This window comes from Psammomys obesus, unplaced genomic scaffold, assembly GCF_907164565.1.
Source record: "Psammomys obesus unplaced genomic scaffold, mPsaObe1.curated_primary_1811, whole genome shotgun sequence".
Lineage (NCBI taxonomy): Eukaryota > Metazoa > Chordata > Mammalia > Rodentia > Muridae > Psammomys > Psammomys obesus.
Genome location: NW_026592710.1, coordinates 8,574,965 through 8,598,974, shown reverse-complemented (window position 1 = coordinate 8,598,974; position 24,010 = coordinate 8,574,965). Strand labels below are relative to the sequence as shown.

At 43.8% G+C, this 24,010-nt stretch overlaps 1 protein-coding gene across 1 annotated transcript; it reads left to right on the top strand.

Moving 5' to 3' along the window:
• The first annotated feature begins 3,021 nt into the window (after positions 1 to 3,021).
• On the top strand, positions 3,022 to 23,108 carry LOC129682770 (arylacetamide deacetylase-like 4 family member 1). Its single transcript, XM_055615304.1, has 4 exons — positions 3,022 to 3,186; positions 9,228 to 9,444; positions 12,021 to 12,084; positions 22,334 to 23,108. The coding sequence occupies exons 1-4, from the start codon at positions 3,022 to 3,024 to the stop codon at positions 23,106 to 23,108; spliced, it is 1,221 nt and encodes a 406-aa protein (XP_055471279.1).
• The last annotated feature ends 902 nt before the right edge of the window (positions 23,109 to 24,010 follow it).

Sequence of the window (24,010 nt, the reverse complement as noted above, 5' to 3'; positions counted from 1 at the left end):
TTGTGGAATTGGGTAAGAAGTCATATCTCCATTGGGTTGCCTCTGAATGGTTTATGGGTCAGGACTTGAAATATTTTTTTTCTCCTATAGGTTAGTATACAGAAAAAAAAAATCATGTAATAGGCTTAGAAGCCACTTCGTTCCCACTCAACTGTGATCATTCAAACACTGACAGAATCCCATGGGTTAAGCAGGATGGCGTCATGGTGAGGCCTTTTTCTTTGTACATTGACTGTAACTATGTAACCACCTTGACCTGAATGAGCAAGTGCAACATATATCTCCTATAGCTCCAAGATAACATCATCTGGAGAAAAATCAGGGAGTCTCTGTCACCTTCTCCACGGTCTCCCCTGCCTTATAAAGAAGAGCACCCAAAGCAGAGTTTCCCTAAGTCTTTAGGTATCACCTTTACCTTTACCCCTAATCATGAACTTTATGTCTTGTGATGTCTTGCTGAGTATAGTTATATGGGGTGGGGGTGGCTGTAGGTTGTCCATCTGAAGGTGAATTCAGTTGCACTGTATCCATGGGCCTTGAGATTCTATTCTCCCCATAAAGCTGGGGGAAATTCTAGCATGTCAACACCAGTAAATGCAGGCCTACTGCCGAGAGCAACTTTAAGCCTACTGACCACATCTTTAGATGGCCATTGTGGTGGTTTTCCGCTTTGGGCGGCTTGTAGACTCTGCCTGGCAGGAACCTGGGACACAGATCAGCCAGGTGCCTCTGACTCAGGGTCTCTCAGAATGAGCTCAAGTCTAATCCTTCACAGCTGCAGCTGTTTACTTAAGGCTGAACTAGAGGAGGATCAGTTTTCCAGGTCACTCATGTGGTTGTTGGCAGCACCAGGGCTTCCCTAGCCGTGGGTTAAAAAGAAATCAGTGCCTATCAGAATGAGTTAAAGTGATATACAAAGAAAGGCCCCAACTTAGTAGGGAAGCATGACAAACCATTATAAACTGGTTGGCTGGAGTGACAGAATTACTTTCTTTCACTTGCCTAGGCCAAAAATCTGAAACGCCAGTGATGCCAGGCTGTCTCTGGAGGCTCCAGAGTAGAATTACATACTTGTCTTTGTTGGGGTTTCCATAGGACATGGTTGCTTTGTCTTGTAGCAATGTTATTTCTCCCACTTCTGTGCTGATACAAACTAGATCCACCCAGAAGGGGAGTCTTAACTGAGGCATTGCCTCCATTAAACTGGCCTGTGAGTTTATGTCTGTGGAGCATTTTATTGATTGGTGCTTGGTGTGGAAGAGCTCAGCCAACTGTGGAGGGTGCTACCTCTGGGCAGGTGGCCCTAGGTCATATAATAGAGCCCATAAATAGGATTCCCACGTGGTCTTTGCTTCAGTTTCTGTCTTCAGGTTCTTGCCCCAGCTTCCCTTAGTGATGCACTGTGGTGGGGATATATTAGGGCAGTAAACATTCTCTTCCCCACCTTCATTTGGGTTTGGGTTTGGGTTACTTCTCCACAGGGATTTATGGCCTCCATAGATGCTTTTGCACACATGTGTGTTCGTGTGAGAGAGAGTGTGTGTGTTATAGTATCAATTGTACCAATTTCTGTGAAAAAAAATCTCATAAATCAGGTAGATATATCTATAGCTGTTGTGCTACTGTTGTACCAGTAGGCACATACTGCCTGGCACATTGGTAGTCTGGCATGCAAGATGCCCACGCAATACATATATATATGAACAGGGCTATCCATTGGTAATTCTCCCCCAGTTTTCTGCACACTGTCTTCCTGTACTTCAAAAGGAAGCCAGCAGCCAAAGAACATCTAGCTTATACCAGCCTGCGAGCTCTATGGCCTGTAACCAAAGCACGGTGTCTCCAGCAGTAGAATCTTACTGCCTAGGTCAGATATGCACCCAACAGTTCCGGCAGTAGCTGATGTTATTGTTGTTAGTGTGTGTGTGTGTGTGTGTGTGTGTGTGTGTGTGTGTGTAGATTTAGTGGTCTCACAGCTCAACAAATTTTAGGGAGATAACTCATTCTCAGCATTAAAGTTTTCATCAACAGTCTTGTGGTTCCCAGGAATGCCTTTTCCTAGCCATGTATAGTCACAATCTTCAACAAATTATCAATTTGCTGATCAGGGAGACCACTGATTTACGCGCACACAGAGTCACAGCTACATGCCTTATCGCTCACAGCAGAGATCATGGAATAGCTATCACACCCTGCTTAGGAGTCTGCCTCATACGGGCTACTTGAGAGAGTGCAGTGCACTCTCTGGTGTCTAAGCTATTTGGGAGAATCACCATACTGCTTGTGCTTGGCATTGAGAATCCAATAAGAGACATAGTGTTTATCCTACATGTCTTGGTTTATATAGGGAAAGTGTGTTTATAGGCAAGGGATTTTTTCTGTCTCTAAATTAGCTAATTCCCAGTGACATCAGCTGTACCATAGATGTCAGTGTGTAAGATATATATGAAAAAAATAGGACTCAAACAAAGAGTAATTGTGAAGCTAATTCCTGATACCAAGCACATCAGGCTAGCAAGAGGAAAACATGATATGAGTCATTTTCCATACATTCCTCTGTTTTTTTCCTCAGATATTACCTGGCACACAAGGCCATCTCTCAAGCTTCTGATTTTGCTCTTGAGGGAAGACCCAGAGAGCACTTAACATGGCTTCTGAAAGTTTCTCAAATCTCTCATGGATGTAGCCGTACTTTGACATCGTATTCCAGCAACTGCTTCCTCTCTGGTGTTGTTCTCCTAACCAGCTGGTGACTCTCCAGGTGGTATGATAAAGCCCAACCTGCCCTGGGGACAGGGTGACAGGGATCCTCTCCTCTGCTGCTGGGCAAGAACCTCTCCAGGTGCGGATATGATGTAACCCATTGAGCATCACAGAAACATGTGCCATGTTTGCCTGTAGCAGAAAAGGAAGGCTCTGAAGTCACTCTGTGTGCTATAAACTACCTGGGCCTGTGGAAAAGACAGTTCCGTAACCTCTATCCAGCTGGTAGGTCTTTCCTCAGCTCGTTCTGAAGAAACGATGATCTTGGCAATAATCTTCTTCACCACTGCATGGCTTGTGGTCCTGGGAGTCAGTGTATGGGTTCTCCTAAAAGAGATCTTCATTGTTCATGTTCCTCTTGGCATGCCCCACCGACTGAGATTTCACATTCTACACTACTTATTCCAGCTGACAATAACATTGGTAAGTTTTGTTTTTGATGACTGAGTCCTGTCAGGGATAGACAGAATCCCAGCCCTGAGAAATAATTTGGCAATGATCCACATAATTTAAGAGCATCTGGTAATATACAGCAGTCAGTGATGATGACAGACATTGTGATAAGGACTTCTTAAATACTGTGTGCCCTCCCCCATACCATGTCCATTTAATGAGCTCTGAGTGCTTTTTCCATTCATATGCCAGCATGGGGACAGTTAATAGGGAAGAAATCCATGGAGAAGGTTTCTGATGAGAAAGACCCTGGAATTAGAGTAATAGAAATTGGGTATGGAATTGTGTGTGGTAGGGAAGCATAAAACTATCAGTCCATAACCAGTTGGGTAAACATGGCCTATTGTTCTTTTGGTAGAAATGGAGCTTTTGGTTAGGTGTTCAAGGGTCTGACATGGTGGGCTCTGTGATTACTAATATATTTTGAGTGTTTATATATTTTTATTTCTTTGAAAATTTCTTCTTCTTCTTATTATTATTATTATCATCATCATCATCATCATCATCATCATCATTATTATTATTATTTACAATTTATTCACTTTGTATCTCAGTTGTAGCTCCCTCCCTCATCTCCTCCCGGCCCCACTCTCCCTCCCTCTTCCTCCCCTATCCCTCTCCCCTAGTCCACTGATAAGGGAGAGTGCTCCTTCCTACTGTCTGACCCTAATCTATCAGGTCCCATCAGGACTGCCTGGATCCTCTTCCTCTGTGAGTTGGCTAGGTTGCCCTACCAGGGAGAAGTGATCAAGGAGCAGGCAACCAAGCTCGTGTCAGAGACTGTCTTTTCTCCCCTTATTAGGAAACCCACATGGAGACTGAGCTGCCTATGGGCTATATCTGAGCAAGGGTCAAGGTCCTCGTTATGTATGGTCTTTGGTTGGTGCATTAGTCTCTTCAGTCCCCCTTGGGCCCAGCTTTATAGGCTTTGTTGGTCTCCTTGTGAGGCTCCTGTCCCCGCTCGGCCCTTTCATATCCCCCTTCTTCCATAAGACTCCCTGTGCTCTGTCCAAAGTTTGGTTGAGTCTCTGCATCCGCTTTGATCCCCTGCTGGGTGGAGTTTTTAAGAAGACATCTGTGGTAGGCTCCCATCTTGCTCGCTCTCTTCTACCTCTTCTGTTTTCCCTCGTGAATGAGAATTAAGCATCCTCCTTGTTGTTTAGCTTCTTCAGTCTGTAGATTTTAGTATGGTTATCCTATATGATACAGCTAATATACACTTACAAGTAAGTATATACCATGTGTGTCTTTCTGCTTCTGGTTATCTCACTTAGGATGATCTTTTCTAGTTCAATCCATTTGACTGCAAATTTCATGATTTCCTTGTTTTTAATAGCTGAGTAGTATTCCATTGTGTAAAGGTACCACAACTTCTATCTCCATTCTTCGGTTGAGGAACATCTAGGTTGTTTCAAGATTCTGGCTATAACGAATAAAGCTGTTTTGAACATAGCTGAGCAAATGTCCTCATTGTATGGTTGAGCATCTTTTGGATATATGTCCAGGAATGGTACAGCTGGGTTTTGAGATAGCACTATTCCCAGTTTTCTGATAAAGTGCTAGATTGATTTTCAAAGTGGTTGTACAAGTATACATTCCCACCAGCAATAGAGAAGGGTTTCCCTTTCTCCACATCCTCTCCAGCATGTGTTGTCACTTGAGGTTTTTATCTTAGCCACCATCTTCTGGTGGGTTTGAGATAGAATCTCAGAGTTTTTTGTTTGTTTGTTTGTTTTTGCATTTCCTTGATGACTAAGGATGTTAAGCATTTCTTCAAGTGTTTCTCTGCCATTCAATATTCCTCTATTGAGAATTCTCTGTTTAGCTCTGCACCCTATTTTTTAATTAAATTATTTGGTTTGTTGGTGTTTAACCCCTGCATAAAAGTAAAACCCAAGTGGATTAAAGCCCTCAACATAAAAACCAGACCCACTAAATCCATTAGAATAAAAAGTGAGAAAGAGCCTAGAACTCATTGGCACAGGAGACAACTTCCTGAACCGAACACCAACAGCACAGGCTCTAAAATCAATGATCAATAAATGGGAACTTATAAAACTGAAAAGCTTCTGTGAAGCAAAGGACACAGTCAACAGAACAAAGCGACAGCCTACAGACTAGGAAAAGATCTTCACCAACCCTACATCTGACAGAGGGCTAATGTCCAGAATATATAAAGAACTCAAGAAATTAAACACCAACAAACCAAATAATTTGTTTGAGAATTTCATACTATGTATTTAGGTAATATTAACCCTTCCTCCCACTCCTGCTATTTCCAACCTCTCCACTTCTACCTCCCAAACTTCTATTTTTCTTTCCATTACTTCTTTTTGTCAAGTCGGGCTTCTGTGTTCTTGGAGTTGGACCTCCCTGTTCTTAAAGTTGTCCACCTCCTAGGACCACATCACTTAAGAAACTGGCTTTCCCTCACACAGACACCATCACGTATCAGTAGCCCCTCACGCAGTGCTGCGGTTTTGCGCCCACCTTCCTCCCCTTCATGCTGAGATGTTGGTCTGTCTTGAGCTGGAGGTCTTGGACATGCTGTCACATTGTTGTAAGTTCATATGTGCTACTTGTATGTGCCTTGGTATGTTCAGCGACCACTGTTTTCATGAAATTTTCTCACTTCCTTTAGCTCTTACAATGATTTTGTCCTTTCTCTGGTGAAAGCCCCTGGGCCTTAGGAGAGGGATATGATACAGATGTCCCATTTAGGACAAAGAGAAATGAGAAAGCAAAGGTGTTCAGAATTTTACAGGCAACCCACTGTAAGAAAGTATGTTTATGGGGAAAGTTACATGCAATAAGATTTGGCTGGGTTTTTTTAAGTCAGTTTTGGAGGAGGGGGGTTAGATTTATTTTTTTTTCTGCCCTTAGGAAATTTATTTTTATTTTTACTTTTTTACTTTTCAGTAAATAACAGGAAAGCAAAAAACCTTTTAATATGACGTCTCTCAGTTGTTGTGAACTCAAAATATTCCTTATTCCAAAGTGTCATGTTTGGGGTGGGATATGATCCATTGCCCTGAAACATCAGATTTTCACAGGTGACAGCTCTTCCACTACTCAATCTGAAGGCACAAGAGCATCACTGATCTCTTGGTGGAGAGTTTTGCACATTTTTCCTCCTTGAGTTTCACCAAATCTGGTTCAACCTTACTGTCCACCAATGGCAGATTTAGTTACTTCTCTGGACTCATTACCTTGCATGGTGTAGACAGGCAGCCTGATCACAGAACACACACCATGATCACAAGGGTGGATATTCTTTTATCCCAAATTAGAAGGAAGAATGCACCTAGGTTCTTAGGGTGATTCTCCAAGTGAATCCCTATTGAATGGCAGGCTGTATAGGAGGGTCAGAAGTACCAAGGTGCAGACCAATGATTATCACCAAAAGTGTCCCTTTCCACAAAGGTTGTTTTGGCAGTGTCTGGGGTAGTTAGTCACCAGGAAAGTTGCTAAGCACCTCCCAAGTTTAATCCAGTCCCACATGTCAGTAGCACCTAAATGACAGACCAGGAAGAGGTCATGTGGGGTCTGCTTTGGGTTCGTGAAGACTAGTTAAGCTCAAGGCTCCAATAGAAAGCAGGATGTCCTTGGAGTCTCTTAATTCATCCTTGTTTTAGTGAGAAAATCCCTCCTGGAAGGTTCATCACAAAAGCAAACTGAGAGAGAAGATAGAAAGCCTACCTAAGTACAGAAATTAAACCTTATTAAACTAGTTAACTTCCAGGTTCTAATCTAGTCTGAAAAGTTAAGGGAACTGGGTAGAGTTGAAAGATACCAAGTCGCCAACTAATTGCTCAAGCTGTCTGATCACACCTTCAGTGGCTTGTGGTAGAGTTGTGAACCTCTTATGAACCTTGGTGCTTTCCTCTATGACAGGGCTCCCTTTCAGACTTTTTTTTTAACATTTTGAGATAAGACCTCACTGTGTAGCCCACGCTGTTCTGGACTTGTGATCCTTTTGCCTTCATTTTCCAAGCATGGAGGTTACAGACATCCACCACTACATTTCGGTGCTTTTGGGGTTTTTGATTCTGTGGACATTGTTAAAGGAAACTGACTGCTCTCAGCAGGGACAGGTTGTTTACAGTGGAATTTCTTAGCTGTTTGAATATCCTCTTCAGGTTTGTGACTTTGTAATTTTATAAGCCTAGATTGTCCATCTCAGTGTTTAGTCACGCTACCGGTCTTTTATTCGGCAAGCATAGGGTGGGCATCTGCGTAGTGCCAAGCTTGGTGAAAAGTATAAGTTATAAAGTTGGGGGAAGACCTGGAGAGGACTGGCAGGAGACAGATCCAGTCCTTGTCAGCCCACCTTGGGAAAGGCTCTTGGAACCTTCCATCCTCAGTGTATTCCAGAGAAGAAGAGGAAACACCTCTCCTTCCTTACTTCCTAGCAAACGAAAAGAGGCTTGTGCACAGAGCCAGTGCTGTGATGTGGTGCGTGGAGCCGATGCTGTGCTGGGTTTATCCCCAATGACACTCTCAGTCTGTGTGTGCCCACTGGGACTCCACGCCCTGGCACATCGGGCTTTGAGTACACCTTCTGAGCAGGTGGTGCCAACAAGGCTCCAAGAACAGGGAGGTGAATGCAGAAGACAAACATCATTCAGAGCTTCCCTTTAGTAGCGAGTGATGCACACTCACGAACATACCTGACATGTTCTCCATCAGCACAGAGTTCAGGGTGGTGGCACAGGAAAGGAGGGGAAGGAAAAAGTATGACATTGGCATCAGGGAGTGTGGTTGTGGACTGTGTAAACCGCTAAACATGTTTTGAGGTCATTGGTGTTTTCCACAATAAGACGAGAGGCCACATGGCAAGCAAGCCCACTTACATCTTAAAGGTGGAGTGCATGGCATGTCCTGGTGTCTATCAACCTGTTAAGAGTGAAAAGTTGAACTCACCACTCTAGCACCAGCTGGCAAAGAAGTGTCAGTTCAAGGCTGACCTGCTGTGAGACATTTGTGGCTACCAGGTTCTAGTCCCACCCTTTGGCACCTCAAAAATCTAAAGTTGCCCTTGACTACAGGCTTACCAGTAGAGTCTATCCCTGTCACTCACACATAAAGAGCACCACATAGTTTCTGACAAGCACGTGGTTGATACTCAGGGTATCATGGAAAAGAGAGCCACCATTGGCAAACTTCACTGTCTGGTAATTTTCATAACCTGCCCACTTTATGGATCCCAGAAAGTCCTGAAGTACATGGAAATTAGTCCTGCTTTGTGGATGAGGAATATGCAAAAATCTGTCACCATGTCATCTAGCTTAGTGCACATAATTTGGGGCGGATTTTGAACTAGGTGTGGACCTCATAGCTACAAAGGCTGAAGAGAGAAACTTCAGTTCTTTGGTGGGCTTTGGCCAGCACTCAGCTTCACCGTGGACTGTGTGACATGTATCACGTGAGTCATAAAGTGACCATGGAACTAGAAACGATGGCTTTTCTCACATTTTTGCTTGCGTGTTTGTTTATTTATTGTTCTTATTTTTCCAATACAGGGTCTTACTGTGTAGCTCTGGCTATCATGGAACTCACTGTGTAGACCAGGTTGGACATAAACTTATAGACATCTGCCTGCCCCTGTCTCCTGAGTGTGGGGTTAAAGGCGTGTCTCACCACTGCCTGATCTCTTGATGTATTTTTAAGGAATGGGTAAAGCAATGTGAAAAGGCACCTATGTACCTAGGAAATGAGGTGCCAATTAGGAGAAATGAGCTGAGAGCTAGCATAAGCCAAAACTATGGAACCACCGGTGTTTGTTACAAAGGCCACTGGCAAATCCTGACAGCAAGGAGGACTAGCTTTTCTCTCATTTCCCAGAGCAAAATGAAGCACTCACCTGCTTACAGGAAACAATTACAGACAAGTAGGGGCTTTGGCGAAGCCCTAAGTTGAGCCACACAGTAGATTAAGCAATGGCAGTAAAGAGGAAGGAATGGATAGATGTAGAAGGTAGCTAACTGATCTTTCCTTCTATCTCTCCCCAGGGGAATTTACTGGAGAAGATGAAAATTTGCAGTATGCCCCGCTTTTTCTGCTTTATACAAGACCTTTTGGTGACAAAGAACAGCTCTGGAGTGTTGGTGAAGAACCTGCATTTCGGCTCAATCCCTGTGAGGCTGTTTCAGCCAAAGGCAGCCTGCTGTGGTCCACGGAGAGGCATTATCTTCTACCATGGAGGAGGCGGCATGTTTGGTGGCCTGGGTAAGAAGTGTCTCTGAGGCACAGGAAAGGAGGGGGAGAAGGTCATGACTGACATAGGTACATCTACATTCCCATTGGGAATTCTTGGGAGGGAGCCAAAGAAAGCAGCAGTCAGAAATCCTTCTGGGGAGGCCAGATTGAGGCTGAGGGTCACATCAATCAATAAGGTTGCAGTTTCCATGGAAGCGTTCCTTTGGTAAGTCTTAGTCCAGGAGGAGCCACAGTGTCACAAGCAGCCAAGTACTGGGTGTGCCTCCTCCCTTCCATCCATTCTCAAAGCCACTGGCTCATCTGAGATCCCAAACTCACACACATTCCTCAGCTCTGCTGGACCACCACAGTGCAGTCCATCTGTAGCCACCCACCACACAGTCTGGGCATTGTGATGGCAGCCCTCTACTCCATTTCTTAAGTTGTAGGCTGTTCCTCTTTCTCAACCATGGGGGGGTGGTGTTTAAAACACACCTTAAAGAGCATTTCTGCGGTCCAGTCCCTTCTTTGGCCCTTTGCTATTCTCTCCCATGCACTCACTTTTTGTCTCCTCCCGCCTTTCCTATGCCACACCACAGACTCCCTTATGCACAGAAGACATGCTGAGCTCAGCACTCTTGGTATTCTGTGCATGCTGCTTTGCTCTTAAAACATGTATCCAATAACTGGCTTGAAACAGGTGAATACCCCCTTGATCTTGGACCTTTTCACAAAAGGCCCTTCTGGAATAGTATCCCCTAACAGCTATTTGCAATTTTTTTTCCTGCCATCCTGAGGCTGAACTCATATGCTCTGATGCCACCCATGACAGCTTTCTTGTTGAATATCTTTATGGCACTGGACACCATCTGAGCTTGCTTTGGTCCCCAACCCCGGTGTTTCCTTATTTTCTGACTTTCTGCCCCTGGCACCAAGAAAGAGGGAAGAACGGTGTGATCTGTGTTGCTGGGTCTCCAGTGCTGGCTTTACTGCTTGCACTTTTTTCTTCTTTTAAAAATTATTATTATTATTATATTTACAATTTATTCAGTTTGTATCCCAGTTGTAGCTCTCTCCCTCATCTCCTCCCAGTCCTGCCCTCCCTCCCTCTGTTTGTACTTTTTGACTGTAGAAACACATGGATGTAATTATCTAGTGATGGTTGAGTGAAAGGATAAGTTTGCAAGGGAACAAATGAGTGAATGGACAATAAGCATAGACGTAGACAAATATAGATGGATGTCCTCCTTTGGTAGAACAGGATGCCATGCTGGTTACTTGCTGCCACCTAGTGGTGGAAATATCCATGGCTGTTCTACACCTGGAGGTGTTGCTCTGATGCCCATAAATTAACTATGATCAGAACACAGGTATGGATGGATCCCACCCCTGCTCAGAAGCATTTTTTTTTTCAATCTCAGAAATCCTTGGAAGCCTCCACCTAGACTGCCAAGCTCTTCAGTGGTGTAAAGCATTAAGAGAAATGTTACTTATATGAGTTGCTGAAGTCCTGGTGCCCTGTTGCTTCAGAGGTCACAGAGATGAGTTACCTATCTTAACCCTGTTCTTCTCACCCCAAGCTGGGTGAGTGGCAGGCACAAAACTCTGAAACTGTAGCAACTTGGGGCTCCTAAGGGGAGGAAGGATGCAAGTGGGCTAGAGTAGGGGAAAGCTGAACAGGTGGGAGGGCCAAGGTTGTAACTAAGAGGGACTCCATGTTGGCTTTCCATTAGTTGCCACACCCACTCCCAGTTCTCTCCTAGAAGCCAGTTCAGCCCCTGACTAAGACAGTCCCAGATGCCTATCCTTAAGAGAGACTGAATGATGCTAATATACATCAAGGTTAAAGTATGATTGTTCAGAACCATGATTACAGGAGCTAGCCTCCTCCCTCAGCTGCGACTCCTCGGTGCTTTGGCCTCAGCACCTGTTTTCTCTTCTTGCCATTATCATTGAAGGCCCTTGTTTCCACCTAGCAATGGCCCGCTATTACTACATTACTTGGTAACATTTTAAAAATCTTGGTTCCTGAGTTCCCACTGCAGAGCTTCTGGTCCAGTGAGTTTGGGCATCCTGAGCAGAACATGGACACAGACTACCCCTTGCCTCTGTAAGAAGAGCCAGGGCAGGACACAGATGAGTTGAAGATGCATTTCACTGGTTCTGTGCCTGACACTGTACCTGGATGTGAAAGCGAGTAATCTTAGAGGCTCCACCTTCTGGAACTTCAGATGTACCACCCTCTTAACTTTGCGTATTTTTATTCAGTATGAAGTAGAGAAAATTATTCATATTCCCAGCATATCTTTCCAAACTCCACAGCCTTGGCTTTGTCTGTTTCAGGTCCCCCAGGCTTCCAAGTCCTCAGTTTCCTCACTGTAAAATGCAATAACACAGAAGATGAGCCACAAAGTCCCCTCGAGCCCTGACACTGAGGTGGGGAGTGGTGACTGGCTTTGCCTGGCAGATCTGTCCAGAGGTGGCAAGAGTCAGAACACAGGGGGATGTCACGTTCTTACTTGGAGCAGAAGCTTCTGCCCTAGCGCTGTGGTAGAGAGTTCCAGACCCTTCTCATGGGCTGCATTAGACCCGCTTTTGTCTTACAGATTGTTACCACAACGTGTGCAGTTATCTGGCCCAGGAGACAGATTCAGTGCTGCTGTCAGTGGGGTGAGTAGCTGATAGTAGACATTGACTTCATCAGGGATCTGAATGAGCTGAGGTAGAGTGAATGCAAGATTACACAGCCCTACTCTGCTCTGGGCCAGCCCCTGGCCAATCAGTAAGTGAAACAGAAGGCACATCATGATGTGAACGAATCTAGACAGCAAAAACATTAAATAATAAGCTTTTCAACAGCTTACACCAAACCCTATGTCTTCTTTATCATTGTCTAAAATAATTAAAATCAGTAGGATATATTCTGTGGATAACCAGAGACACAATAAACTGATGTTAGAGGAAAAAAAAAAAAAAGTGATGGATCCAGGAATCAGAGTGTCTTAGTCACTTTTCTGTTGATGTGATCAAACATCACAACCAAACATAATATGAAGAAGAAAGGATTTATTTCAGCCTATGGATCCAGGAGGACAAGAGTCCATTATCCTAGGAGGCTAGGAAGCGTAGCAGCTAGCACCAGGCAGGGCAGCAGGAGAAGCAAACCGAGAGCTCACGTCCTTGACCACAAGCAGGAAGCAGAGAGTGAACACGAAGTGGGACAAGGCTACACCCAAAGCCCACTCGAAGTGACTTACTTCCTCCAGCAAGGCTCCAGCTCCCAAAGGTTTCACAACCTTGATAAACAGTGCCACCAACTGGAAAAACCAAATGTTCAAATATCGGAGCCTGTGGGGGACATCCCTCATTCAAACCATCACACAGAGGAAACTTGTTCTTAGCAGGCTGGCATTGGCCTGGGGATGGTGATGGAGGACTGAAAGATGACCCAGATCAAGGTCAAGGTTATTGTTGGAGAGACGATTCTGAAAGTTCTCTGTGTGCTGTTAAAAAAACTCACCTGCCCAAATACCAGACACACGAGAACCAGAGTGGAGAGTGACTTAAGACCCTATTATTGTCTTCTGGAAACAAAAACGGGGTTTTGAGTGAATGAGGGACAAAGGGGGCTGCTCACTACAAATTCTGCTTCTTGTTCTATAAGAACATGAGTTCCTTGCTCCAAAAGAACATAGTAAACTTTGAAAACAAAGCAGAGAAAAAGCCAACACTGTTCCACTGCCTCTGCACCTTGGCTTCCCTCAGGCTGGGTAGACAGTGCAGACACGGTGACTGGAGAAAGTTACTAAGTGGATTAGCCAGGGTTCTCTAGAGCAACAGAACTGGGAGAATGAATATATTAAAAAAAAATTTGTTAGAGTGGCTTATGGGCTGTGATGGAGCTGTCTTCTAATGGAAAGACCAAGGCTGGATTTTTTTTTTTTTGTCACTTGATTTTTTTTAATCTTTTTTTTATTTATTAATTACACTTTATTCATTTTGTATCCCCCCATAAGCCACTCCCTCCTCCCCTGCCGATCACACCCTCCCTCCCCTTTCTGCATGCATGCCACTCCCCAAGTCCACTGATAGGGGAGGTTCTCCTCTTCTTTCTGATCTTAGTCTATCAGTTCTCATCAAAAGTGGCTGCATTGTCCTCTACTGTGGCCTGGTAAGGCTGCTCCCCCCTCAGGGGGAAGTGATCATCGAGCAGTCCAATCAGATTATGTCAGAGGCAGTCCCTCTTCCCATTACTATGTAACCCATTTGGACACTGAACTGCCATGGGCTACACCTGTGCAGGGGTTCCAGGTCATCTCCACGAATAGTCCTTGGTTGGAGTATGAGTCTCTGGGAAGTTCTCTGTGTTCAAATTATCTTGTTCTGTTGCTCTGCTTGTGGAGTTCCCGTCCCCTCCAGCTCTTACTATTTCCCACTTCTTACATAAAATTCCATTCACTCTGCCCATCAGTTGGCCATCAGGCTCAGCATCTGCTTTGACAGTCTATACTGCAGAAGCTTTCAGAGGCCCTCTGTGGCAGGTTTCAAGGTTGTTTCCTGTTCTCTTCTGGCTTTCAGAGGCCCTCTGTAGCGGGTTCCGAGGTTGTTTCCTATTTTCGTGTTCTTCTGATGTCCATCCTCTTTGCCTTTCAGGATGGGGATTGAACATTTTAGTTAGGGTCCTCTCTTTTGCTTAGTTTGTTTAGATGTACAGATTTTAGTGGGTTTATTCTATATTGTATGTTTATATGAGTGAGTATATACCATGTGTGTCTTTTTGCTTCTGGGACAACTCACTCAGGATGATCCTTTCCAGGTCCCACCATTTACCTGCAAATTTCATGATTTCCTTATTTTTCATTGCTGAGTAATACTCCATTGTATAGATGTACCACAGTTTCTGCATCCATTCTTCAGTTGAGGGGCATCTGGGTTGTTTCCAGGTTCTGGCTATTACAAATAAAGCTGCTACAAACATGGTTGAGCAAATGTCCTTTTTGTGTACTTGCGCCTCTTTTGGGTATATGCCTAGGAGTGGTATGTCTGGATCTTGAGGAAGCGCTATTCCTAGTTGTCTGAGAAAGCGCCAGATTGATTTCCAGAGTGGTTGTACAAGTTTACATTCCCACCAGCAGTGGAGGAGGGTTCCCCTTTCTCCACAACCTCTCCAGCATGTGTTGTCCCTTGAGATTTTCATCTTGGCCATTCTGATGGGCATAAGGTGAAATCTCAGGGTTGTTTTGATTTGCATTTCCCTAATGGCTAATGAGGTTGAGCATTTCTGTAAGTGCTTCTCTGCCATTCGATATTCCTCTACAGAGAATTCTCTCTTTAGCTCTGTTCCCCATTTTTTAAGTGGATTACTTGGTTACTAAACAAGCATTTCAGCTTGTTTAGTTCTTTATATATATTGGATATGAGTCCTCTGTCAGATAAAGGGTTGGTGAAGATTCTTTCCCAATCTGTAGGCAGTCGCTTTGTTTTGATGACGGTGTCCTTTGCTTTACAGAAGCTTTTCAATTTCATGAGGTCCCATTTATTGATTGTTGCTCTTAGAGCCTGTGCTGTTGGTGTTCTTTTCAGGAAGTTTTCTCCTGTACCAATGAGTTCTAGGGTATTCCCCACTTTTTTTTCTAGCCGATTTAATGTGTCTGGTTTTATGTTAAGGTCTTTGATCCACTTGGACTTCAGTTTTGTGCAGGGTGATAAGTATGGATCTATTTTCATTTTTCTACATGTAGCCATCCAGTTGGACCAGCACCATTTGTTAAAGATGCTATCTTTTTTCCATTGTATGGTTTTGGCATCTTTGTCAAAAATCAGGTGTCCGTAAGTGTGTGGGTTTATTTCTGGGTCTTCTGTTCGATTCCATTGATCCACCATTCTGTTTCTATGCCAGTACCATGCAGTTTTTATAACTGTTGCTCTATAGTACAGCTTGAGATCAGGGATGGAGACACCTCCAGAAGATCTTTTATTGTAGAGGATTGTTTTAGCAATTCTCGGTTTCTTGTTATTCCATACGAAGTTGAGAATTTTTCTTTCCAGGTCTGTAAAGAATTGTGTTGGCAATTTGATGGGAATTGCATTAAATCTGTAGATTGCTTTTGGTAAGATGGCCATTTTTACTATGTTAATCCTGCCAAGCCATGAGCATGGGAGATCTTTCCATCTTCTCATATCTTCCTCTAATTCTTTCTTCAGAGACTTGAAATTTTTTTCATACAAGTCTTTGACTTGCTTGGTTAGGGTTACACCAAGGTACTTTATGTCATTTGTGGCTATTGTGAATGGTGTTGTTTCTCTAATTTCTTTCTCAGCCCTTTTGTCTTTTGTATACAGGAGTGCTACTGATTTTTTTGAGTTAATTTTGTATCCGGCCACTTTGCTGAAGGTGTTTATCAGCTGTAGGAGTTCCCTGGTAGAGTTTTTGGGGTCACTCATATATACTATCATATCATCTGCAAATAGTGATAATTTGACTTCTTCCTTTCCCATCTGTATCCCCTTGATCTCCTTCGACTGTCTTATTGCTCTAGCAAGGACTTCCAGCACTATGTTGAAGAGATATGGAGACAGTGGGCAGCCTTGTCTTGTCCCTGATTTCAGTGGGATTGCTTTAAGTTTCTCTCCGTTCAGTTTGATGTTGGCTATAGGCTTGTTGTATATCGCCTTTACTATGTTTAGATATGTGCCTTGTATCCCTGATCTCTCCAATACTTTAAACATGAATGGATCTTGGATTTTGTCAAATGCTTTTTCAGCATCTAGGGAGATTATCATGTGGTTTTTTTTCTTTCAGTTTGTTAATATGGTGGATCACATTGATGGATTTCCGTATATTGAACCACCCTGCATACCTGGGATGAAGCCTACTTGGTCATAGTGGATAATATCTTTGATGTGTTCTTGGATCCGGTTTGCAAGTATTTTGTTAAGTATTTTTGCATCAATGTTCATAAGGGAGATTGGCCTGAAATTCTCTTTCTTTGTTGAGTCTTTGTGAGGTTTAGGTACCAAGGTGATTGTGGCTTCATAGAATGAGTTTGGTAATGTTCCTTCTGTTTCTATTTTGTGGAATAGTTTGAAGAGAATTGGAGTTAGCTCTTCTTTGAAGGTCTGGTAGAATTCTGCGCTGAAGCCATCTGGTCCTGGGCTTTTTTTGGATGGGAGACTTTTGATGACTGCTTCTATTTCTTTGGGGGATATAGGACTATTTAATTGATTTACCTGGTCCTGATTCAGCTTTGGTGAGTCAAATCGATCAAAAAAATTGTCCATTTCATTTAGATTTTCAAATTTTGTGGCATATAGACTTTTGAAGTAAATCCTAATGATTGTTTGGATTTCTTCAGTGTCTATAGGTATGTCCCCCTTTCATTTCTGATTTTGTTGATTTGGGTGGTGTCTCTGTGCCTTTTAGTTAGCTTGGCTAAGGGTTTGTCGATCTTGTTGATTTTCTCAAAGAACCAGCTTTTGGTTTCATTGATTCTTTGAATTGTTTTATTTGTTTCTAATTGATTGATTTCAGCCCTGAGTTTGATTATTTCCAGCCGTCTACTCCTTTTTGGTGTGTCTGCTTCTTCTTTTTCTAGGGTTTTTAAGTGGGCCATTAAGTTGCTTGAATGAGCTGTCTCGAATTTCTTCTTGAAGGCACTTAGTGCTATGAACTTTCCTCTTAGCACTGCTTTCATTGTGTCCCACAAGTTAGGGTATGTTGTGTCTTCATTTTCATTGAGTTCTAGAAAGGCTTTAATTTCTTTCTTTATTTCTTTATTTCTTCCCTGACCCAGCTGTCATTTAGTAACAAGTTGTTCAGTTTCCATGAGTGTGTAGGCTTTTTGCTATTTCTGTTGTTGTTGAAGTCCAGCTTTATTCCATGGTGATCAGACAGGATACAAGGGATTATTTCAGTCTTCTTGTATCTGTTGAGGCTTGCTTTGTGACCAACTATATGATCTATTTTGGAGAAGGTTCCATGAGGTGCTAAGAAGAAGGTAAATTATTTTGTGTTTGGGTGTAAAGTTCTGTAGATGTCTGTGAGGTCCATTTGATTGATGACTTCTGTCAGAGATATTGTTTCTTTGTTTAATTTCTGTTTTGTTGACCTGTCCTTTGTTGAGAGTGGGGTGTTGAAGTCTCCCACTATTAATGTGTGGGGATCTATATGTGGTTTAAATTTTATCAATGTTTCTTTTACAAATGTGGGTGTTCTTGTATTTGGGGCATAGATGTTCAGGATTGTGATGTCTTCCTGGTGGAATTTTCCCTTGATGAGTATGAAGTGTCCTTCCTCATCTCTTTTTATTAATTTTGGTTGAAAGTCTATTTTATCAGATATTAGAATGGCTACTCCTGCTTGTTTCTTGGGTCCATTTGCTTGGAAAGTTGTCTTCCAACCTTTTACCCTCAGGTAATGTCTATCTTTGTGTCTTAGGTGTGTTTCTTGTATACAACAGATTGCTGGGTTTTGTTTACGTATCCATTCTGTTAATCTGTGTCTTTTTACTGGAGAGTTGAGTCCATTGATGTTGAGAGAGATTAATGACCAGTGTCTGTTAGATCCTTTGATTTTGATGTTGGCTGTGTTCATAAGTTTGTGTGCTTGGTTGCTTTTTGTTTTGTTGTAGTAAGGTTAATTATTTCCTGTGTTTTCTTGACAGAAGCTAATTTTCTTGGGTTGTATTTTCCCTTCCAGTGTCTTCTGTAATGCTGGATTTGTGTGTAGGTATTGTTGAAATTTGTTTTTGTCATTGAATATCTTGTTTTCTCCGTCTATGAGGACTGAGAGTTTTGCAGGGTATAGTAGCCTGGGTTGACATCTGTGTTCTCTTAGGGTCTGCATGATATCTGTCCAGGCCCTTCTGGCTTTCATAGTTTCTGTTGAAAAGTCAGGTGTGATTCTAATGGGTTTGCCGTTATATGTTACTTGGCCTTTTTCCCTTGCAGCTTTTAGTATTTTTTCTTTGTTCTGTATACTTACTCTTTTGATTATTATGTGCCGGGAGGATTTTCTTTTCTGGTCAAGTTTGTTGGGTGTTCTGTAGGCCTCATGTATCCTTATTGGCTTCTCCTTTAACTTGGGGAAATTTTCTTCAATGATTTTGTTGAAAATATTTTCTGGGCCTTGGAGAAGGGAGTCTTCTTTTTTCTATTCCTATTATTCTTAGGTTTTGTCTTTTCATATTGTCTTGGATTTCTTGGACGGTCTGTGTCAGGAATTTTTTGGATTTAACATTTTCTTTGACAGATACATCGATTTCTTCCATTGTATCTTCTACACCTGAGATTCTTTCTTCCATTTCTTGTATTCTGTTGGTTATGCTTACCTCTGTACTTCCTGTTTTCTTCCCTAAATTTTTCCTCTCCATTATTTCCTCCATTTGTGTGTTCTTTAATTTTTCTAGTTCTATCTTCAGGTCTTGAGTTGTTTTGTTTACTTCCTTCACCTGTCTGCTTGTATTTTCCTCTTTTTCTTAAAGTTCCTTCAACTCTGTCTCTTTGATTTCTTTCAGTGATTTAATTATTTCTTCTCTGAAGGCCACAAGCTGTTTGGCTGCATCTTCCCGTATTTCTTCACGGATGGCCCTAATTTGCTTGTCTTTATCTTCCTTCATTTCTTTACGGATAGCCATGATCTGTTTGGTTTTATCTTCCTCTAATTCTTTACGTATTTTATCTGTTTCCTCTATTATTCTCTTCATCAACATAGATGTAAGGTCATCTTCTTGATTTTCTATTATGCTGCATTGTTCAGGGCTGTTCGCCCCTGGATGGCTGGGTTCTGGAGATGCCATATTGCTCTGTCTTTTGTTGGTTGAGCCTTTACGCTGACCTCTACCCATTGGGCTGATTTAGGTTTTGGCTGTTAGTTTCTGTGCTTCCTGGAGTCCTGAGGTAGGGAGTATCCCCTTGGCCAGAAGATGATTTTTCCTGAAGGAGTCCTCCTCTGCTTTTTGGTTATGGTCACTGTATGGCCAGTGTTTCTCCGGAGTTGCCACTGCTCACCTCAGGTTTATAGCCCTGAGTAGTAGCTGTGGTCTATGTTAGGCAGGGGGGGATCTCCTCTTATTCATAAAATTTCTCAAGACAGCTGCCCCACTGCTGGGTTTCTTGTTATAAATTTAGTGTGCTGCTGCTCACTAAATTTCCATGTACAGTCCTCTTGAAGAGACTGCTGATTCCCTAGCTGTGGGGTTTTCTCCCAACAGGGAAACTCAGTCTGTTATCCTGGGGCGCACAGTTCTGTCTGAGAAAGTGTGAGGTGCACTCAGCAAGTCTCTGGGCCAAAGGCTGATTGCTCTGCTCTGGACCTGGAGAACGTGCACCTAGGTTGAGTTGGCGCCTGGGGGCACTGCTCTGGTCTGGAGGCTGGGTGCCTCACTCTGGACCAGAAGCTGTGTGTCTCTGTCTGGGATGGCGGCTGTAGGCACCGCTCTGGTCCAGACGCTGTGGTGCAGCCCCCCTGAAGGATCAGGGATTCCCACAGTTTTGGCAGTCCAGCCAGGGACAACTGGCCGATCCCTGGCACAGTATCTGAGGGCTGCTGTAATGGCTCTTCGGCTCCTGCAGGTCCGAGGATGCAGCTGTGTGTCCCAGTGCCCCAGGGGAACGCAACAATGGCGGCAGAGCACAGCGCTTCTGCCTGCACTAGAGTCTGCGTGAGTCCAGGAAGTGTTTTGGTGCTGGGTGTCCTAAGCGTTAGAGCTGCTGACCCCCTCCGCTGGGGGTTTCCTCCTGCCAGAGACACGCAGTCTGGTGCCCTGGTGCCCTGGTGCCCACAGTTCTATCTGAGGCGGCGAATCACGTGCGCAGGCAGGGCTCTGTGCAGGCGCCTTTGTCCCGGCTCTGGGTCCGGGCTGGCTCCTGGGGCACCCGCGGAACCCGAGTCTTTTCCAGGGGATGTCTGGGTAACCTGGGGTCGGTCCCAATTGTTTCCTGCTCCGTGGGGTTATCTCTCGACTGGGAAATCCAGTCTATGGTGCTGTGGGCCCACAGTTCAGTCTGGGACCGTGACCAAATCGCGCTGGTGGGTAGCTCTGGGCTGGCAACCAAGCGTCTGGCGGAACCAGGATCTCGTCCGCGGTTTAGCCGGGTGAGTTAAATCTGATTGAATGCCCCACCGTGGGGTATCCTCTCACCTGAGAAACACAACCACTTGTGTTTTATGGCCGCGAGTTCTGATTGCTGGTCACTGTGCCAATCCTGCTATGCTGCTCCTCAGAATGAGAGTCCTCCCACGCCGCCATCTTGCCCCGCCCTCAAGGCTGGATTTTTTAACAGTCCCAATCTGGCGCTAAAGTCCCAAAGGGTTCCTAGAGAACTGCTAGTCTTCAGTCTGTGTTGGAATTTCAACAAAGCAGGTTCTAATACCAGCTAAGGAATACCTCAGCAACAGAATAGATAAGCTTGTCTGCAAGACCAAGGCAAATGCAAACATTCCATCTTCCGTATCCTTTTATGTGGGCTGCCTGCCACCCAGATTATGTGGCCCAGATTTAGGATGGGTCTTCCTACCTCAGTGAATCCAGTCAAGAAAACCCCTCACACATGTTGCTTGGATTTTTGTTGAATTTAGATGTGGTCAACTGGTCAACCATAATTAGCCATCACATTAAGCATTTATGGCTCTCTCTGATGGCAGCATCTTTAGTCTCCAGGGACCTCCTCCTACCTGGTCTATGGTAACTGAACTTCCATTATTAGAATCCAAATCTCAGAAGGCCTCGCAGGCACTGAAGATCTCTTGCATGCAGGGCAAGAGAAGGCACAGGAAGAGATACACACCCACTGGCAGCTGCACACTGTTGTGCTGTTTCTCTTTGTTCCTTAGGTGTATGCCACAAGCTTCCTGACTCCCAGTAGTGATATTTTGTGGGGAACTGCAAAGTTCTGGCCTGTAGGTCTGAATATTGTGAGGCAGTGACTGATTTTTTTTTTTAGCCAAAAAAGGGACTTTGGGTTGCCAGAGAACTGTACTGGGTAGTGCCAGGAGGAAATGCCTGAGGCTGAAACACAAGGAGACCAACACTCCTCTCTCCTCTCCTGTTTCCCCTCACCTCCCTCTCATCTTCTCTCTTCTTCTCTGTTATGCTCAGCTGAACCAACTTCATGTTGACTTTAACCTTACTTTACTTTAGACAGGCAGTGAGGAAAGCCATTGCTTTGTCCCTGTTGTTGCTTGTTTTGTTTTCCCACTTCCAGTGCAATTAGCTTTCAACTTGCACACGGATTGCACAATCCCGTGTGGGGTTTGTTCATCCATATGGATTTAAATGGAGAGTCTCTGCCACTCTTACTCTGGGTAGGTTGTTTGAAGTCACATAGAAAACAATGAGGGTAACTATTCAGCCGAGGTTGGTTGGTTGGTTGGTTGCTTTTTTTCTTTTTCTTTCTTTTCCTGTGGTAAAATACCCTGACCAAAAGCAGGAGAAGAAAGGTTCATTTTAGCTTACAACTCTGAGTCACAGCCCCATCATTAAGAAATGTCAAGGTGGGAACTCGAAGGCATGGCCTGTTTGCTGATACACAAAGCATTATCTATAACTAAGGAACGGACCTCCCGGCCAAGTATGATAGGAGCCATGGAGGATGCTCCCTGGCTGGTGGCTTCTAGGCTCATGCTGAACAGCCCAAGCAACCTGCTCAGGGAATGGTGCTACCCACCAGTCAAGGTAACCATCCCACACACAGACGCATGTTTGATCTAAGAAATTCCTCATTTGAGGGTCTCCTCTCAGGCAACTACATGCGCTCTTAGATTGACAGTTAAAGCTAACCAGGACTCCATCTTTATTTGACTGGGTCAGTCTTAGGGTTTAATAAGGCTCTGTCTCCTTTGGGCATAGAGATCATTATTTGAATAACCTCCTATATGTGCCAGTGTGCTATGGTTTGTTTGTTTCTTTTTCCTCCTTAGATACCGCAAGGTCCCTGGCTACCATCACCCTGCTGCTTTCCAGGATTGCCTCAATGCCACTATCCACTTCTTGAAAGACCTGAAAACCTATGGGGTAGACCTTGCCCGGGTGGTAGTTAGTGGAGAGAGCATTGGAGCTGGGGCTGCAGCCGTCATTGCCCAGATACTATTGGACAGACAAGATCTTCCCCAGTTTCGGGCTCAGGTTTTGATTAATCCAGTCATCCAGGGGGTCAATTTTCAGTTACCATCTTACCAACAGTATCAAAATTCTCCTTTTCTGTCTAGGAAATTTTTGATGACTTGTGTATGTAAGTATTTAGCCATTGACCTTTCCTGGATTGATGCCATGTTAAAAGGTACTTTTATACCCCCAGACAGTTGGAAGAAGTATGAGAAATGGCTCAGCTCTGACAACATCCCCCAAAGGTTCAAGAGCCATGGCTCACAACCTGATTTTCCTGGACCTTTTAATGAAACTGCCTATTTGGAAATCAACCGTGTTTTCAATTCAGAAATTTCACCTCTACTGGCAGATGACAAGGTCATTGCTCGGCTTCCTGAAGCATTCATGGTGAGCAGCGAATATGATGTTCTCCGTGATGACACCTTGCTCTACAAGAAGCGCTTGGAGGACCAGGGGGTCCCTGTGACCTGGTGTCACCTGGAAGATGGCTTTCATGGATCCATACTTTTATTTGATAAGAACATTTTCTCTTTTCCTTGTTCACATAAACTTATGAGTTCTACAGTCAGTTTTATAAAGGGCATTTGAGACCTTAAGAGTGACCCAGTAGTTAAATAATTGCTTAGCAGACACAATTAAAGCTTTAGCACTGCAAAAAAAGAAAAAACTTTAAAGAAATACATAAACAAGCAGACTGGAGAAAACAAGCAGAATGAAAAAACAAAACCCATAAAGGAAAATAAAGAAAAAAGTATGTGTTAGTAACCACGTAAGTAGGATAAGTCAAAGACAGCCTCTGACATCAGCAAAGGGTTTTGCTGAGTACCCCAGATCATAAGGAAGAGAGAGAGAGAGAGAGAGAGAGAGAGATCGAGAGCTGAGGACTTGCTGGGTGCATGAATTCTCACCATGTCTATTTTCTTCCTTCAATGGCAATGTTCAGTGTTGCATATAGCAGAACTCTATTATTATCCCTTAGAGAATGAATCTCAAGTTTTTCTAGAAGCACTATTCTATGGTAATGTGCTGAACTGATGCCACCAATCTGTCTCATAGTCACTGGTGGATGAATCTATATCCATGATGAGAAAGCATTGCAGGGGCCACCCTCCTGGTGGATGAAGTCAAATTCACTGGTTAGAGCCCAGTTTACATTTTCTCTTTCTGGCCTGAAAATCATTGCAGAGGAACTTTATAGACCCATCTACCCTTTGGATGGATCACAGGAAAATTTCATAGGCCTTTGTAGGAAAAAGAGTCGGGGAATGTGGAAGAAAGAAGGAGTGGAAGGAAAGTGTGTGTTCTGACGAGTGGGGAGCTTTGCCGTGACTCAGATCTTCAGTTGAAGCTTCTGGAGAAGACTCTTATCTACCAGGAGGCACAGTCTCAAGTCAAGGTTCTCTTGTGAGTATCTGAGACCAACTGGAATATGGAAAACTCTGCACTGAGTAAATAGAAAGGACATCTTGAAGTCACGACCTCACCCATTA